The sequence below is a fragment of the Labrus mixtus genome, chromosome 16 (genome assembly GCF_963584025.1).
Source record: "Labrus mixtus chromosome 16, fLabMix1.1, whole genome shotgun sequence".
Classification (NCBI taxonomy): domain Eukaryota; kingdom Metazoa; phylum Chordata; class Actinopteri; order Labriformes; family Labridae; genus Labrus; species Labrus mixtus.
Window position 1 is genome coordinate 2501 of NC_083627.1, and position 22674 is coordinate 25174.

At 34.1% G+C, this 22674-nt stretch overlaps 1 protein-coding gene across 1 annotated transcript in view; it reads right to left on the minus strand.

Annotated features, from left to right (window-relative positions):
* LOC132991207 (ubiquitin carboxyl-terminal hydrolase MINDY-1-like) overlaps nt 1-12323 on the minus strand; it is a gene marked incomplete at its 3' end in the record, with an annotated part of 14816 nt that extends 2493 nt beyond the window's left edge. Inside the window, exons 1-5 of the mRNA XM_061059870.1 lie at nt 12121-12323; nt 10571-11307; nt 2081-2326; nt 634-818; nt 266-323 (exon numbers count right to left, since the gene is read on the minus strand). Of these exons, the coding sequence (XP_060915853.1) occupies nt 266-323; nt 634-818; nt 2081-2326; nt 10571-10913 (832 nt within the window). The remainder of the gene's footprint in view (nt 1-265; nt 324-633; nt 819-2080; nt 2327-10570; nt 11308-12120) is intronic.
* Nucleotides 12324-22674: the final 10351 nt, after the last annotated feature.

Consider the following 22674-nt stretch of genomic DNA (forward strand, 5'->3'; position numbering starts at 1 on the left):
TTGGTTAAAGACCTCATTGGGTAAGGACCTCATTGGGTAAAAGACCTCATTGGTTAAGCACCTCATTGGGTAAGGACCTCGTTGGGTAAGGACCTCATTGGTTAAAGAGCAGCGACTACTGCTTTGCCTTTATTTCCTCTGTTCATCTGCCAAACGCAGATTTACTTTTGGATTTTCTGAGGACAGAAAACTTTATTAACAAAAGGTACAGGTGACCCTGAGGACAGAAAACTTTGTGTGTGTGTGTGTGTGTGTGTGCTCTTACCCAGGTGAGCCATCAGGTCCTCCGTGGTCACCACTTCAGTCTGAGCAGGAAGTTTCGCCTGAACAAAAACAAAATCAAAGTTATTAAAATAATAGCATAGGTTACCATGGCGATATAACAAGTGAACCACCTAACCATCCAGACTTAACCCCGAAGTGACCTGTAACCCCAAATCCTGCTTCATAGTCCCACCCCCATGCCCCCCCCCTGCCTGTTGCACACCTCAGAGTATTTTGTGGATTTAGAGGAGCCAGGTGGGAGAGACGAGGGCAGGTACACACACACAAACACTCTTTTACAGTTTAATGGTTGCAGGTTTGTTTTGGTTTTCCTTCAGGCATGTTTACATTTCTAGGTTTTGTTTTTACCTTCCAGCGCAGGAAGAGTGTGTTCATGATGGCCAGCAGGGGGCAGGGTCCGTTCTCGCTCTGCGTGATGATGGGAGTCTTCTTCTCTTTCCAGGTGATCCACTTCACCAGGTAATACGCCGGCATGGACGGCCCGGACTCTGACACAGCAGCAGCAGCAGCGCCCTCTGTGGGCAGGAGGGCAACTACAACCACACAGAGAGAGCAGGAAGAGGTTAATATGACGAGTCACCAAATGTCTTCTCCTATTGGCTACCACATAACTAGTGTATGTGTGCGCGTGTCTCTCTGTGTGTGTGTGTGTGTGTGTGTGTGTGTGTGTGTGTGTGTGTGTGTGTGTGTGCGTGTGTGTGTGTGCCTGTGTGTGTGTTTTTTCTCAGCTTCAGATCTCTTTGTTGTGTTTGTTCAAACTTCTTGCTGATTAACTGAACAAACATTCAGAGATGTTTCTCCCCATGTTGTTGTTGTTAAACGTTGTTGTTGTTGAACGTTGTTGTTAAACTTTGTTGTTGTTAAACGTTGTTGTTAAACGTTGTTGTTGTTAAACATTGTTGTTGTTAAACGTTGTTGTTGTTGTTAAACATTGCTGTTGTTAAACGTTGTTGTTGAACATTGTTGTTGCTGTTGTTAAACGTTGTTGTTAAACATTGTTGTTGTTAAACATTGTTGTTGTTAAACATTGTTGTTGTTAAACATTGTTGTTGAACATTGTTGTTGTTGCTGTTGTTAAATGCTGTTGTTGTTAAACATTGTTGTTGTTGAACATTGTTGTTGTTGTTGAACATTGTTGTTGTTGTTAAACGTTGTTGTTAAACATTGTTGTTGTTGTTGAACATTGTTGTTGTTAAACGTTGTTGTTGTTAAACATTGTTGTTGTTGTTGAACATTGTTGTTGTTGTTGAACATTGTTGTTGTTAAACGTTGTTGTTGTTGTTGTTAAACATTGTTGCTGTTGTTAAACGTTGTTGTTGTTAAACGTTGTTGCTAAACGTTGTTGTTGTTTAAAGTAAGTAGTTAAGGAAATATAGAAAGTAAAAACTCCCGGTCCATCCCCGGTCTGGGAGGATCCTGTTCATGGCGCCCCAGGTAACAAGTGAACGATCTTTGAGTTAACCCTGAAGCGTCCCGCCCCCTGGTCCTTTAGTGTCCCGCCCCCTGGTCCTGAAGTGTCCCGCCCCCTGATCCTGAAGTGTCCCGCCCCCTGGTCCTTTAGTGTCCTGCCCCCTGGTCCTTTAGTGTCCCGCCCCCTGGTCCTGAAGCGTCCCGCCCCCCCGCTCCTGAAGTATCCAGCCCCCTGGTCCTTTAGTGTCCCGCCCCCCCCCGGGTCCTGAAGCGTCCTGCCCCCTGGTCCTTTAGTGTCCCGCCCCCTGGTCCTGAAGTGTGCCGCCCCCTGGTCCTGAAGTGTGCCGCCCCCTGGTCCTGTTGGTCAGGAAACACCGCGTCTCACCTGTGGCCTCCTGCGCCTCCTCATCCTTCAGACTCGGGATTTCGGTGGACGGCGAACGGCCCTCCACTCCCAGAGCAGAGTACGACGAGGAGCAGCCGTCCTCCACCTCCAGGGAGTTTCCTGCAGCTGTCACGCCGTCAGACAGGCTGGGGATGGAGAAGGAGGCGGAGTCTGTGGACTCCCGCTGTTCGTCTGAGCCGCCCGCTGTTGCCACAGAAGAGCCTTCCTCCAGGTCCAGATCCAGACCTGAAGACACCATAGAGACTACGTTCAGTGCTGGAACTAAACCTGTTATTCAAATCATTTCCACTCCAGCCCAGAACAACAAAGAGAAACCACGTAGAGCCACTTTCAGGTGTTGTATGATATGTATATACATGTTATGATATATATATGTGTTATGATATATATATGTATGTTATGATATATATATGTGTGTTATGATATATATATATGTGTTATGATATATATGTGTGTTATGACATATATATGTGTTATGATATATATGTGTTATGATATATATGTGTGTTATGATATATATATGTGTGTTATGATATATATATGTGTGTTATGATATATATATGTTATGATATATATATGTGTTATGATATATATGTGTTATGATATATATATGTGTGTTATGATATATATATGTGTGTTATGATATATATGTGTTATGATATATATATGTGTTATGATATATATATGTGTGTTATGATATATATATGTGTGTTATGATATATATATGTTATAATATATGTGTGTTATGATATATATGTGTTATGATATATATGTGTGTTATGATATATATATGTGTGTTATGATATATATGTGTGTTATGATATATATGTATGTTATGATATATATGTGTGTTATGATATATATGTGTGTTATGATATATATGTATGTTATGATATATATGTGTGTTATGATATATATGTATGTTATGATATATATGTATGTTATGATATATGTGTGTTATGATATATATGTGTGTTATGATATATATGTGTGTTATGATATATATGTGTTATGATATATATATGTTATGATATATGTGTGTTATGATATATATGTGTGTTATGATATATATATGTTATGATATATATGTGTGTTATGATATATATATGTGTTATGATATATATATATGTGTTATGATATATGTGTGTTATGATATATATGTGTTATGATATATATATGTATGTTATGATATATATGTGTGTTATGATATATATATGTGTTATGATATATATATGTTATGATATATATGTTATGATATATATGTGTGTTATGATATATATGTGTGTTATGATATATATGTGTTATGATATATATGTTATGATATATATGTGTGTTATGATATATATGTGTGTTATGATATATATATATGTTATGCTATATATGTGTGTTATGATATATATATGTGTGTTATGATATATATAGGTGTTATGATATATATATGTGCTATGATATATATATATGTGTTATGATATATATGTGTGTTATGATATATGTGTGTTATGATATATAGGTGTTATGATATATACATGTGCTATGATATATATGTGTGTTATGATATATATGTGTGTTATGATATATATATGTGCTATGATATATATATGTGTGTTATGATATGTGTATGTTATGATATATATGTATGTTATGATATATATGTATGTTATGATATATATGTGTGTTATGATATATATGTGTGTTATGATATATGTGTGTTATGATATATATATGTGTGTTATGATATATATGTGTGTTATGATATATATGTGTGTTATGATATATATGTATGTTATGATATATGTGTGTTATGATATATATGTGTGTTGATATATATGTGTGTTATGATATATATATGTGTTATGATATATATATGTTATGATATATGTGTGTTATGATATATATGTGTGTTATGATATATATATGTTATGATATATATGTGTGTTATGATATATATATGTGTTATGATATATATATATGTTATGATATATATATGTGTTATGATATATATGTGTGTTATGATATATATGTGTGTTATGATATATATGTGTTATGATATATATATGTATGTTATGATATATATGTGTGTTATGATATATATATGTGTTATGATATATATATGTTATGATATATATGTGTGTTATGATATATATGTGTGTTATGATATATATATATGTTATGATATATATGTGTGTTATGATATATATATGTGTGTTATGATATATATATATGTTATGATATATATGTGTGTTATGATATATATATGTGTTATGATATATATATGTTATGATATATATGTTATGATATATATGTGTGTTATGATATATATGTGTGTTATGATATATATATGTGTTATGATATATATATGTTATGATATATATATGTTATGATATATATGTTATGATATATATGTGTGTTATGATATATATGTGTGTTATGATATATATATGTGTGTGTTATGATATATATGTGTTATGATATATATATGTGCTATGATATATATGTGTGTTATGATATATATATGTGTGTTATGATATATATAGGTGTTATGATATATATATGTGCTATGATATATATATGTGTGTTATGATATATGTATGTTATGATATATATGTATGTTATGATATATATATGTGTGTTATGATATATATGTATGTTATGATATATATGTGTGTTATGATATATATGTGTGTTATGATATATATGTGTGTTATGATATATATATGTGTGTTATGATATATATGTATGTTATGATATATATGTGTGTTATGATATATATGTGTGTTATGATATATATGTATGTTATGATATATATGTATGTTATGATATGTGTGTTATGATATATATGTGTGTTATGATATATATATATGTGTTATGATATATATATGTTATGATATATGTGTGTTATGATATATATGTGTGTTATGATATATATATGTTATGATATATATGTGTGTTATGATATATATATGTGTTATGATATATATATATGTGTTATGATATATATGTGTGTTATGATATATATGTGTTATGATATATATATGTATGTTATGATATATATGTGTGTTATGATATATATATATGTGTTATGATATATATATGTTATGATATATATGTTATGATATATATGTGTGTTATGATATATATGTGTGTTATGATATATATATGTGTGTTATGATATATATGTGTGTTATGATATATATATGTTATGATATATATGTGTGTTATGATATATATATGTGTGTTATGATATATATATGTGTTATGATATATATATGTTATGATATATATGTTATGATATATATGTGTGTTATGATATATATGTGTGTTATGATATATATATGTGTGTTATGATATATATGTGTGTTATGATATATATGTGTTATGATATATATATGTTATGATATATGTGTGTTATGATATATATGTGTGTTATGATATATATATGTTATGATATATATGTGTGTTATGATATATATGTGTGTTATGATATATATATGTGCTATGATATATATATGTGTGTTATGATATGTGTATGTTATGATATATATGTATGTTATGATATATATGTATGTTATGATATATATGTGTGTTATGATATATATGTGTGTTATGATATATGTGTGTTATGATATATACATGTGTGTTATGATATATATGTGTGTTATGATATATATGTGTGTTATGATATATATGTATGTTATGATATATGTGTGTTATGATATATATGTGTGTTGATATATATGTGTGTTATGATATATATATGTGTTATGATATATATATGTTATGATATATGTGTGTTATGATATATATGTGTGTTATGATATATATATGTTATGATATATATGTGTGTTATGATATATATATGTGTTATGATATATATATATGTTATGATATATATATGTGTTATGATATATATGTGTGTTATGATATATATGTGTGTTATGATATATATGTGTTATGATATATATATGTATGTTATGATATATATGTGTGTTATGATATATATATGTGTTATGATATATATATGTTATGATATATATGTGTGTTATGATATATATGTGTGTTATGATATATATATATGTTATGATATATATGTGTGTTATGATATATATATGTGTGTTATGATATATATATATGTTATGATATATATGTGTGTTATGATATATATATGTGTTATGATATATATATGTTATGATATATATGTTATGATATATATGTGTGTTATGATATATATGTGTGTTATGATATATATATGTGTTATGATATATATATGTTATGATATATATATGTTATGATATATATGTTATGATATATATGTGTGTTATGATATATATGTGTGTTATGATATATATATGTGTGTGTTATGATATATATGTGTTATGATATATATATGTGCTATGATATATATGTGTGTTATGATATATATATGTGTGTTATGATATATATAGGTGTTATGATATATATATGTGCTATGATATATATATGTGTGTTATGATATATGTATGTTATGATATATATGTATGTTATGATATATATATGTGTGTTATGATATATATGTATGTTATGATATATATGTGTGTTATGATATATATGTGTGTTATGATATATATGTGTGTTATGATATATATATGTGTGTTATGATATATATGTATGTTATGATATATATGTGTGTTATGATATATATGTGTGTTATGATATATATGTATGTTATGATATATATGTATGTTATGATATGTGTGTTATGATATATATGTGTGTTATGATATATATATATGTGTTATGATATATATATGTTATGATATATGTGTGTTATGATATATATGTGTGTTATGATATATATATGTTATGATATATATGTGTGTTATGATATATATATGTGTTATGATATATATATATGTGTTATGATATATATGTGTGTTATGATATATATGTGTTATGATATATATATGTATGTTATGATATATATGTGTGTTATGATATATATATATGTGTTATGATATATATATGTTATGATATATATGTTATGATATATATGTGTGTTATGATATATATGTGTGTTATGATATATATATGTGTGTTATGATATATATGTGTGTTATGATATATATATGTTATGATATATATGTGTGTTATGATATATATATGTGTGTTATGATATATATATGTGTTATGATATATATATGTTATGATATATATGTTATGATATATATGTGTGTTATGATATATATGTGTGTTATGATATATATATGTGTGTTATGATATATATGTGTGTTATGATATATATATGTGTGTTATGATATATATATGTTATGATATATATGTGTGTTATGATATATATAGGTGTTATGATATATATATGTGCTATGATATATATATGTGTTATGATATATATGTGTGTTATGATATATATGTGTGTTATGATATATATAGGTGTTATGATATATATATGTGCTATGATATATATGTGTGTTATGATATATATGTGTGTTATGATATATATGTGTGTTATGATATATATATGTGCTATGATATATATATGTGTTATGATATATATGTGTGTTATGATATATATGTGTGTTATGATATATATAGGTGTTATGATATATATATGTGTGTTATGATATATATGTGTGTTATGATATATATGTGTGTTATGATATATATAGGTGTTATGATATATATATGTGCTATGATATATATATGTGTGTTATGATATATATGTGTGTTATGATATATATATATGTGTTATGATATATATGTGTGTTATGATATATATATGTGTTATGATATATATATATGTGTTATGATATATATATGTGTGTTATGATATATATATGTGTGTTATGATATATATATGTGTTATGATATATATATATGTGTTATGATATATATATGTGTGTTATGATATATATATGTGTTATGATATATATATGTGCTATGATATATATATGTGTGTTATGATATATATGTGTGTTATGATATATATATATATGTGTTATTGTGACGGAGCGGCTCCGTCACTGACTGCAGTCAGCACACACACGCTGACACACACTGACACACGCTGACACACACACATCCGCCAAACTTTTCCCTCTGCCAGTGCGCCTATAGTCATTCAGTAAATCACACCATCATCCTCCTTTCCCTCTCAGTTTCATAGCGCGATTAAGGGTGCACACTTGAGAGCTCTATTTTTGTTTTTCATACATATATATATATATATATAGAGTCATAGCAGTATTACCGTTGGTGCGTTTCATATGCGCGCCGCTGTGTCCCGTTTGGGTGCCAAACAGAGTGGGCCCAGTTCCGCATTCTAAATAGGCGGATGGGGCGCACATTGGTAATCACGTGATTGATTGGTTAATTAAATGTTTGTTTTCAATGTATCGCCACAGATACATTAGCGAGGTGTTAATAAAATATGGATGAAAATGGGTAATTTAGTGATGAGTAGACCATATGAATTTAACCGGTTATAAATTGCTCATTCATGAGAAAGTGTGTTTTGTTTAAAATGTTATGCAATTCATAACGCCCAGTGGGAGGGGCTTCTTGCTTTTAAAAGATGGCTGCTTGCTGCTTTCAGGCAGTCGAGGATGGTTACAGGGAAGGTAACATGTTACAGCGAGAGTTTATTTTTTTTGGAAGTACCGTTTGTTTGCTGTTTGTTTGGATTTTGTTTTTGGACGACTTTTGTTTTCGAAATAGTGTAAATAGTCTAAACATCCTTTTTTTTCTGTTTTTGCATTTTTGCATGTTTGTAAATATCTATCACTGCACTTTGGGAGGCCGGCAAAAAAAATAAAAACACTTCACTTACAGTCTGTGACTACGCCTGTTTTAAGTTTCGGGTGGATTGCCAGAGGACCCCGTCACAGTTATGATATATATATGTGCTATGATATATATATGTGTGTTATGATATATATATGTTATGATATATATATGTGCTATGATATATATATGTGTGTTATGATATATATATGTTATGATATATATATGTGCTATGATATATATGTTATGATATATATGTGTTATGATATGATATATTTGTGTTATGATATGATATATATGTTATGATATATATGTGTTATGTTATGATATATATGTTATGATATATGTGTTATGTTATATATATGTGCTATGTTATATATATGTGTGTTATGATATATATATGTTATGATATATATGTGCTATGATATATATATGTTATGATATATATGTGTTATGATATGATATATATATGTTATGTGTTATGTTATGATATATATGTTATGATATGTATGTTATGATATATATATGTGTTATGTTATGATATATATATGTTATGATATATATATGTTATGATATATATGTGTTATGATATATATGTATGTTATGATATATATGTGTTATGATATATATGTTATGATATATATATGTTATGATATATATGTTATGTTATGATATATATGTTATGATATATATGTGTTATGATATATATGTATGTTATGATATATATGTGTTATGATATATATATGTTATGATATATATGTTATGATATATATATATGTTATGATATATATGTGTTATGATATATATGTTATGATATATATATATGTTATGATATATATATGTTATGATATATATGTGTTATGTTATGATATATATGTGTTGTTATGATATATATATGTTATGATATATATGTGTTGTTATGATATATATGTTATGAAATATATATGTTATGATATATATATGTTATGTTATGATATATATAAACATATGATATATATGTATGTTATGATATAGATGTGTTGTTATGATATATATGTTATGATATATATGTTATGTTATGATATATATGTTATGATATATATAAATATATGATATATATATATGTTATGATATATATGTGTTGTTATGATATATATATTATGATATATATGTTATGATATATATATGTTATGATATATATGTTATGATATATATATGTTATGATATATATAAATATATGATATATATATATGTTATGATATATATGTGTTGTTATGATATATATATTATGATATATATGTTATGATATATATGTTATGATAGATATATGTTATGATATATATGTTATTATATATATATATATGTTATGATATATATGTTATGATATATATGTTATGATATATATGTTATGATATATATATGTTATGATATATATGTTATGATATATATATGTTATGATATATATGTTATGATATATATGTTATGATATATATGTTATGATATATATATATGTTGATATATATATATGTTATGATATATATGTTATGATATATATGTTATGATATATATATGTTATGATATATATGTTATGATATATATATATGTTATGATATATATGTTATGATATATATGTGTGTTATGATATATATGTTATGATATATATGTTATGTTATGATGCCTCTGACATGAACTCCTTCACTCATACACAATCCTTACCTGGCTCTCCTTTTCTGTCTGCTCCTCCTACACTCTGGATGTGTCTGAGCAGCGTTGACAGAGATTCTTCTTCTGTGGTAATGGCGGTCACTGTCCCATTTCCGGACGACAGTGATGATGAGGTCTCTGGCGGCGTGGGCGTGGCCTCCTCCTCTTCTTGCTGCTGGACTTTAGTGGGAAGAGGACTGTCGGCAGCTCCGTTGCTGCTCGGGACATCGGCTGTGAGGTCTCCGGGCCTCTCTGTTGTCATGGTAACAATCAGTTCTTTGGAGATGCTTTCTGCAGGTAGAGGTGTTGTTTGTTTGCTGAGATCGATCAGCAGGTCAGAGCTGGACTCGGCCATGACCAGCGGACAGTTAGAGACGAGGAGAGAAAACTTCTGAGAACAAAAAATGAATCACGAAAGCGAGGCCCTCCTCTTCAGAAGATCACAAACTAAACGTTGATCTCAGACGGAGGAGAGGTTACGGAGGACGGAGGCAGCAGTTGAGGCGCCAACATGGCCGCCACAGGATCCTCACAGAAATCTCCTGTTTTATGTAAACACACTTTTCTGTCTGCTGATGCGTTCTGACACCGAACACCACTTACAGCTTCTCGCTCAAGTCGAGTCCTTTGTCATGAATTTAATAGTTCTAAAAATAGACATGAAGGCTCCTCTCCTACACAGGAAGTCCTCCGTCCTTTGAGTCCGTCAGCAGGACAAAGACTTCCTGTCAGCAGAGCGTCCAGTGAGTCTGAAGAGACACAAACAACACACTATTAATTAACACTGATATGATGGTAACACACACACACAGACAAGCTGAACTGCGAGCACTGGATCCTACATTTCCCACAATGCAGCTGGACAGACTTCCATCACCCTGTGTTGGTAACTCAGACCTAATGAGGGATGTTTGTTGTGGCGGTGAGTGACATCATCAAACATGGACGGAAGAGGAAGAACCGGAGCCAGTTTACATTTCAAAATGTTTGATATTTAAAGTCTCATCGTCATGACAGAAAAGTGAACAAATATACAACAGGTCGTTAGTTTATCCCTCCATTATCCATACGGCTGCTCCAATCACAGGCCGACATACAGAGACAACCATTCACACCTGAGGGACATTCGGGGGGGGGGGGGTCAATGTGAACAGGACCAGATGGTAGATTCATCAGGACTGACCTCTGTCCTCTGTGTGACTGAGGAGGAGGAGTCACAGAGAGGAGGAGAAGTTACAGCTTCATCACTTTACCCAAACAAAGCAACAACAGAGAAAGAGGAAGACCAAATGAGAGATTCAAAACTCCTTACAGTTAGAATCAGAAACATTTATCTAACAACATAAAGATCTTTAGAAACATTTATCTGACATTATAAAGATCTTTAGAAACATTTATCTGACATTATAAAGATCATAAAGGAACATCCGGGTTACTGACGGCTCAGCATTAAGCAGCAACAACTCCCTAAGCTAGCAAACCTGAGCTAGCGAGAAGAGCTAACTTAGCAGAGTTAGCTGCTGTTCAACAAAAGCAGCTGACGTCAGAGATACGTCACTGACCTCCTCCATCACACCGGGGCCAACAGTCGGTTTTCTGATTCACATCTTACCGGTAACGGGTCCAGAAGCTGCTCCTCTGTCTGCTGCTGAACGGGTAGCTGTTTACATTACTGTCAAGCCACGCCCACCGCCGGGCACAAACAAGCGTCTGATGACGTCACATCCGGACAACTTTTAAAGCCTCGATTAGCTGTTAGCTACCGCTTAAAGTTTGAGGAAAAAGTAATGAACCAATGTGAAACCACGTGTTCCTCCATCATCGACACTTCACGAACATTAAAAGTAATTAAATTAAAACTAATTAAAGATGGAGCTCCAGCTCTAACCGGTCTAAACTGGTCTATATGAGGAAGCTAACACAGCTAGCCTAGCAGTGACCAAGCAAAACTGGTGAAGAAGAATTATTTTAAAACCAGTTTATTTAAAGGCTCATAAATGACATCATGAAGCTTTGAGTCATTAAGGTCTGTTAGGAGACCCTGAAACATTCGGCTTTGTTTGGATAATAACTTTAATCAGATTTATTTTACTTTCATTTAAATGTTTGTGAACAAACAGAAGGAGGCCAGAGGTCACTTTAAACTTTAACCTCTCCTTCCAGACAATATTTCAAACAGACTTTATTATAAAACTATTCATAAAGTCTGTGAAGTCTTGAAGAAGTAAGAAACTTTTACCTGTCGCTGTGAACTCAGGTGGGCGGTGCGTTCAGGCTGCCTCTGAAATCACAGCTTTATAAAAACAAACTGAGATCTGAAGGATGAACAGTGGCGAGTCTAGAGTCTGAAGGGGCCCCGGACAAAGATTCAGAGGGGCCCCTCATCCAGCATCAGCAAGACCATCGACACCAACACAAAAAATCAACAACAACAACAAGACCATCGACACCAACAGAAAAAAATCAACAACAACAACAACAACAAGACCATCGACACCAACACAAAAAATCAACAACAACAACAAGACCATTGACACCAACACAAAAAATCAACAACAACACCAACAACAAGACCATCGACACCAACACAAAAAATCAACAACAACAAGACCATCGACACCAACACAAAAAATCAACAACAACACCACCACCAACAACAAGACCATCAACACCAACACAAAAAATCAACAACACCACCAACAACAACAACAACAAGACCATCGACACTAACACAAAAAATCAACAACACCACCAACAACAACAACAGGACCATCGACACCAACACAAAAAATCAACAACAACACCAACAACAACAACAACAAGACCATCGACACCAACACAAAAAATCAACAACAACAACAACAACAACAAGACTATCGACACCAACACAAAAAATCAACAACACCACCAACAACAAGACCATCGACACCAACACAAAAAATCAACAACAACAACAACAACAACAAGACCATCGACACCAACACAAAAAATCAACAACAACACCAACAACAACAACAAGACCATCGACACCAACACAAAAAATCAACAACACCACCAACAACAAGACCATCGACACCAACACAAAAAATCAACAACAACAACAACAAGACCATCGACACCAACACAAAAAATTAACAACACCACCAACAACAACAAGACCATCGACACCAACACAAAAAATCAACAACAACAACAACAAGACCATCGACACCAACACAAAAAATCAACAACACCACCAACAACAACAACAAGACCATCGACACCAACCCAAAAAATCAACAACAACAAGACCATCGACACCAACACAAAAAATCAACAACAACACCAACAACAACAACAACAAGACCATCGACACCAACACAAAAAATCAACAACAACAACAACAACAAGACTATCGACACCAACACAAAAAATCAACAACACCACCAACAACAAGACCATCGACACCAACACAAAAAATCAACAACAACAACAACAAGACCATCGACACCAACACAAAAAATCAACAACACCACCAACAACAACAAGACCATCGACACCAACACAAAAAATCAACAACACCACCACCAACAACAACAACAACAACAAGACCATCGACACCAACACAAAAAATCAACAACAACAAGACCATCGACATCAACACAAAAAATCAACAACACCACCAACAACAAGACCATCGACACCAACACAAAAAATCAACAACAACAACAACAACAACAACAAGACCATCGACACCAACACAAAAAATCAACAACACCACCAACAACAAGACCATTGACACCAACACAAAAAATCAACAACAACAAGACCATCGACACCAACACAAAAAATCAACAACACCACCAACAACAACTAGACCATCGACACCAACACAAAAAATCAACAACACCACCAACAACAACAACAAGACCATCGACACCAACACAAAAAATCAACAACAACACCAACAACAACAACAAGACCATCGACACCAACACAAAAAATCAACAACAACACCAACAACAACAACAACAACAAGACCATCGACACCAACACAAAAAATCAACAACAACAACAACAACAAGACTATCGACACCAACACAAAAAATCAACAACACCACCAACAACAAGACCATCGACACCAACACAAAAAATCAACAACAACACCAACAACAACAACAACAAGACCATCGACACCAACACAAAAAATCAACAACACCACCAACAACAAGACCATCGACACCAACACAAAAAATCAACAACACCACCAACAACAAGACCATCGACACCAACACAAAAAATCAACAACAACAACAACAAGACCATCGACACCAACACAAAAAATCAACAACACCACCAACAACAACAAGACCATCGACACCAACACAAAAAATCAACAACAACAACAACAAGACCATCGACACCAACACAAAAAATCAACAACACCACCAACAACAACAACAAGACCATCGACACCAACACAAAAAATCAACAACAACAACAACAACAACAACAAGACCATCGACACCAACACAAAAAATCAACAACAACAACAACAAGACCATCGACACCAACACAAAAAATCAACAACACCACCAACAACAACAAGACCATCGACACCAACACAAAAAATCAACAACAACACCAACAACAAGACCATCGACACCAACACAAAAAATCAACAACACCACCACCAACAACAACAACAACAAGACCATCGACACCAACACAAAAAATCAACAACAACAAGACCATCGACACCAACACAAAAAATCAACAACACCACCAACAACAAGACCATCGACACCAACACAAAAAATCAACAACAACAACAACAACAACAACACCATCGACACCAACACAAAAAATCAACAACACCACCAACAACAAGACCATTGACACCAACACAAAAATCAACAACAAAAACAACAACAAGACCATCGACACCAACACAAAAAATCAACAACACCACCAACAACAACAAGGCCATCGACACCAACACAAAAAATCAACAACACCAACAACAACAAGACCATCGACACCAACACAAAAAATCAACAACAACAACAACAAGACCATCGACACCAACACAAAAAATCAACAACACCACCAACAACAACAAGACCATCGACACCAACACAAAAAACCAACAACAACACCACCAACAACAACAACAACAAGACTATCGACACCAACACAAAAAATCAACAACAACAAGACCATCGACACCAACACAAAAAATCAACAACAACAACAACAACAAGACCATCGACACCAACACAAAAAATCAACAACAACACCACCAACAACAACAACAAGACCATCGACACCAACACAAAAAATCAACAACAACACCAACAACAACAAGACCATCGACACAACACAAAAAATCAACAACACCACCAACAACAACAACAACAACAAGACCATCGACACCAACACAAAAAATCAACAACAACACCAACAACAACAACAAGACCACCGACACCAACACAAAAAATCAACAACAACAACAAGACCATTGACACCAACACAAAAAATCAACAACAACAAGACCATCGACACCAACACAAAAAATCAACAACACCACCAACAACAACTAGACCATCGACACCAACACAAAAAATCAACAACACCACCAACAACAACAACAAGACCATCGACACCAACACAAAAAATCAACAACAACACCAACAACAACAACAAGACCATCGACACCAACACAAAAAATCAACAACAACACCAACAACAACAACAACAACAAGACCATCGACACCAACACAAAAAATCAACAACACCACCAACAACAACAAGACCATCGACACCAACACAAAAAATCAACAACAACAAGACCATCGACACCAACACAAAAAATCAACAACAACACCACCACCAACAACAAGACCATCAACACCAACACAAAAAATCAACAACACCAACAACAACAACAACAACAAGACCATCGACACTAACACAAAAAATCAACAACACCACCAACAACAACAACAACACCAACAACAACAACAGGACCATCGACACCAACACAAAAAATCAACAACAACACCAACAACAACAACAACAAGACCATCGACACCAACACAAAAAATCAACAACAACAACAACAACAACAAGACTATCGACACCAACACAAAAAATCAACAACACCACCAACAACAAGACCATCGACACCAACACAAAAAATCAACAACAACAACAACAACAACAAGACCATCGACACCAACACAAAAAATCAACAACACCACAAACAACAACAACAAGACCATCGACACCAACACAAAAAATCAACAACACCACAAACAACAACAACAAGACCATCGACACCAACACAAAAAATCAACAACAACACCAACAACAACAAGACCATCGACACCAACACAAAAAATCAACAACAACAACAACAAGACCATCGACACCAACACAAAAAATTAACAACACCACCAACAACAACAAGACCATCGACACCAACACAAAAAATCAACAACACCAACAACAACAAGACCATCGACACCAACACAAAAAATCAACAACAACAACAACAAGACCATCGACACCAACACAAAAAATCAACAACACCACCAACAACAACAAGACCATCGACACCAACACAAAAAATCAACAACAACACCACCAACAACAACAACAACAAGACTATCGACACCAACACAAAAAATCAACAACAACAAGACCATCGACACCAACACAAAAAATCAACAACAACAACAACAACAAGACCATCGACACCAACACAAAAAATCAACAACAACACCACCAACAACAACAACAAGACCATCGACACCAACACAAAAAATCAACAACAACATCAACAACAACAAGACCATCGACACAACACAAAAAATCAACAACACCACCAACAACAACAACAACAACAAGACCATCGACACCAACACAAAAAATCAACAACAACACCAAGAACAACAACAAGACCACCGACACCAACACAAAAAATCAACAACAACAACAAGACCATTGACACCAACACAAAAAATCAACAACAACAAGACCATCGACACCAACACAAAAAATCAACAACACCACCAACAACAACTAGACCATCGACACCAACACAAAAAATCAACAACACCACCAACAACAACAACAAGACCATCGACACCAACACAAAAAATCAACAACAACACCAACAACAACAACAAGACCATCGACACCAACACAAAAAATCAACAACAACACCAACAACAACAACAAGACCACCGACACCAACACAAAAAATCAACAACAACAACAAGACCATTGACACCAACACAAAAAATCAACAACAACAAGACCATCGACACCAACACAAAAAATCAACAACACCACCAACAACAACTAGACCATCGACACCAACACAAAAAATCAACAACACCACCAACAACAACAACAAGACCATCGACACCAACACAAAAAATCAACAACAACACCAACAACAACAACAAGACCATCGACACCAACACAAAAAATCAACAACAACACCAACAACAACAACAACAACAAGACCATCGACACCAACACAAAAAATCAACAACACCACCAACAACAACAAGACCATCGACACCAACACAAAAAATCAACAACAACAAGACCATCGACACCAACACAAAAAATCAACAACAACACCACCACCAACAACAAGACCATCAACACCAACACAAAAAATCAACAACACCAACAACAACAACAACAACAAGACCATCGACACTAACACAAAAAATCAACAACACCACCAACAACAACAACAACACCAACAACAACAACAGGACCATCGACACCAACACAAAAAATCAACAACAACACCAACAACAACAACAACAAGACCATCGACACCAACACAAAAAATCAACAACAACAACAACAACAACAAGACTATCGACACCAACACAAAAAATCAACAACACCACCAACAACAAGACCATCGACACCAACACAAAAAATCAACAACAACAACAACAACAACAAGACCATCGACACCAACACAAAAAATCAACAACACCACAAACAACAACAACAAGACCATCGACACCAACACAAAAAATCAACAACACCACAAACAACAACAACAAGACCATCGACACCAACACAAAAAATCAACAACAACACCAACAACAACAAGACCATCGACACCAACACAAAAAATCAACAACAACAACAACAAGACCATCGACACCAACACAAAAAATTAACAACACCACCAACAACAACAAGACCATCGACACCAACACAAAAAATCAACAACACCAACAACAACAAGACCATCGACACCAACACAAAAAATCAACAACAACAACAACAAGACCATCGACACCAACACAAAAAATCAACAACACCACCAACAACAACAAGACCATCGACACCAACACAAAAAATCAACAACAACACCACCAACAACAACAACAACAAGACTATCGACACCAACACAAAAAATCAACAACAACAAGACCATCGACACCAACACAAAAAATCAACAACAACAACAACAACAAGACCATCGACACCAACACAAAAAATCAACAACAACACCACCAACAACAACAACAAGACCATCGACACCAACACAAAAAATCAACAACAACATCAACAACAACAAGACCATCGACACAACACAAAAAATCAACAACACCACCAACAACAACAACAACAACAAGACCATCGACACCAACACAAAAAATCAACAACAACACCAAGAACAACAACAAGACCACCGACACCAACACAAAAAATCAACAACAACAACAAGACCATTGACACCAACACAAAAAATCAACAACAACAAGACCATCGACACCAACACAAAAAATCAACAACACCACCAACAACAACTAGACCATCGACACCAACACAAAAAATCAACAACACCACCAACAACAACAACAAGACCATCGACACCAACACAAAAAATCAACAACAACACCAACAACAACAACAAGACCATCGACACCAACACAAAAAATCAACAACAACACCAACAACAACAACAACAACAAGACCATCGACACCAACACAAAAAATCAACAACACCACCAACAACAACAAGACCATCGACACCAACACAAAAAATCAACAACAACAAGACCATCGACACCAACACAAAAAATCAACAACAACACCACCACCAACAACAAGACCATCAACACCAACACAAAAAATCAACAACACCAACAACAACAACAACAACAAGACCATCGACACTAACACAAAAAATCAACAACACCACCAACAACAACAACAACACCAACAACAACAACAGGACCATCGACACCAACACAAAAAATCAACAACAACACCAACAACAACAACAACAAGACCATCGACACCAACACAAAAAATCAACAACAACAACAACAACAACAAGACTATCGACACCAACACAAAAAATCAACAACACCACCAACAACAAGACCATCGACACCAACACAAAAAATCAACAACAACAACAACAACAACAAGACCATCGACACCAACACAAAAAATCAACAACACCACAAACAACAACAACAAGACCATCGACACCAACACAAAAAATCAACAACACCACAAACAACAACAACAAGACCATCGACACCAACACAAAAAATCAACAACAACACAAACAACAACAAGACCATCGACACCAACACAAAAAATCAACAACAACAACAACAAGACCATCGACACCAACACAAAAAATTAACAACACCACCAACAACAACAAGACCATCGACACCAACACAAAAAATCAACAACAACAACAACAAGACCATCGACACCAACACAAAAAATCAACAACACCACCAACAACAACAACAAGACCATCGACACCAACCCAAAAAATCAACAACAACAAGACCATCGACACCAACACAAAAAATCAACAACAACACCAACAACAACAACAACAAGACCATCGACACCAACACAAAAAATCAACAACAACAACAACAACAAGACTATCGACACCAACACAAAAAATCAACAACACCACCAACAACAAGACCATCGACACCAACACAAAAAATCAACAACAACAACAACAAGACCATCGACACCAACACAAAAAATCAACAACACCACCAACAACAACAAGACCATCGACACCAACACAAAAAATCAACAACACCACCACCAACAACAACAACAACAAGACCATCGACACCAACACAAAAAATCAACAACAACAAGACCATCGACATCAACACAAAAAATCAACAACACCACCAACAACAAGACCATCGACACCAACACAAAAAATCAACAACAACAACAACAACAACAACAAGACCATCGACACCAACACAAAAAATCAACAACACCACCAACAACAACAAGGCCATCGACACCAACACAAAAAATCAACAACAACACCAACAACAACAAGACCATCGACACAACACAAAAAATCAACAACACCACCAACAACAACAACAACAACAAGACCATCGACACCAACACAAAAAATCAACAACAACACCACCAACAACAACAACAAGACCATCGACACCAACACAAAAAATCAACAACAACACCAACAACAACAAGACCATCGACACAACACAAAAAATCAACAACACCACCAACAACAACAACAACAACAAGACCATCGACACCAACACAAAAAATCAACAACAACACCAAGAACAACAACAAGACCACCGACACCAACACAAAAAATCAACAACAACAACAAGACCATTGACACCAACACAAAAAATCAACAACAACAAGACCATCGACACCAACACAAAAAATCAACAACACCACCAACAACAACTAGACCATCGACACCAACACAAAAAATCAACAACACCACCAACAACAACAACAAGACCATCGACACCAACACAAAAAATCAACAACAACACCAACAACAACAACAAGACCATCGACACCAACACAAAAAATCAACAACAACACCAACAACAACAACAACAACAAGACCATCGACACCAACACAAAAAATCAACAACAACAACAACAACAAGACTATCGACACCAACACAAAAAATCAACAACACCACCAACAACAAGACCATCGACACCAACACAAAAAATCAACAACAACACCAACAACAACAACAACAAGACCATCGACACCAACACAAAAAATCAACAACACCACCAACAACAAGACCATCGACACCAACACAAAAAATCAACAACACCACCAACAACAAGACCATCGACACCAACACAAAAAATCAACAACAACAACAACAAGACCATCGACACCAACACAAAAAATCAACAACACCACCAACAACAACAAGACCATCGACACCAACACAAAAAATCAACAACAACAACAACAACAACAACAAGACCATCGACACCAACACAAAAAATCAACAACAACAACAACAAGACCATCGACACCAACACAAAAAATCAACAACACCACCAACAACAACAAGACCATCGACACCAACACAAAAAATCAACAACAACACCAACAACAAGACCATCGACACCAACACAAAAAATCAACAACACCACCACCAACAACAACAACAACAAGACCATCGACACCAACACAAAAAATCAACAACAACAAGACCATCGACACCAACACAAAAAATCAACAACACCACCAACAACAAGACCATCGACACCAACACAAAAAATCAACAACAACAACAACAACAACAACAACAACACCATCGACACCAACACAAAAAATCAACAACACCACCAACAACAAGACCATTGACACCAACACAAAAATCAACAACAAAAACAACAACAAGACCATCGACACCAACACAAAAAATCAACAACACCACCAACAACAACAAGGCCATCGACACCAACACAAAAAATCAACAACACCAACAACAACAAGACCATCGACACCAACACAAAAAATCAACAACAACAACAACAAGACCATCGACACCAACACAAAAAATCAACAACACCACCAACAACAACAAGACCATCGACACCAACACAAAAAATCAACAACAACACCACCAACAACAACAACAACAAGACTATCGACACCAACACAAAAAATCAACAACAACAAGACCATCGACACCAACACAAAAAATCAACAACAACAACAACAACAAGACCATCGACACCAACACAAAAAATCAACAACAACACCACCAACAACAACAACA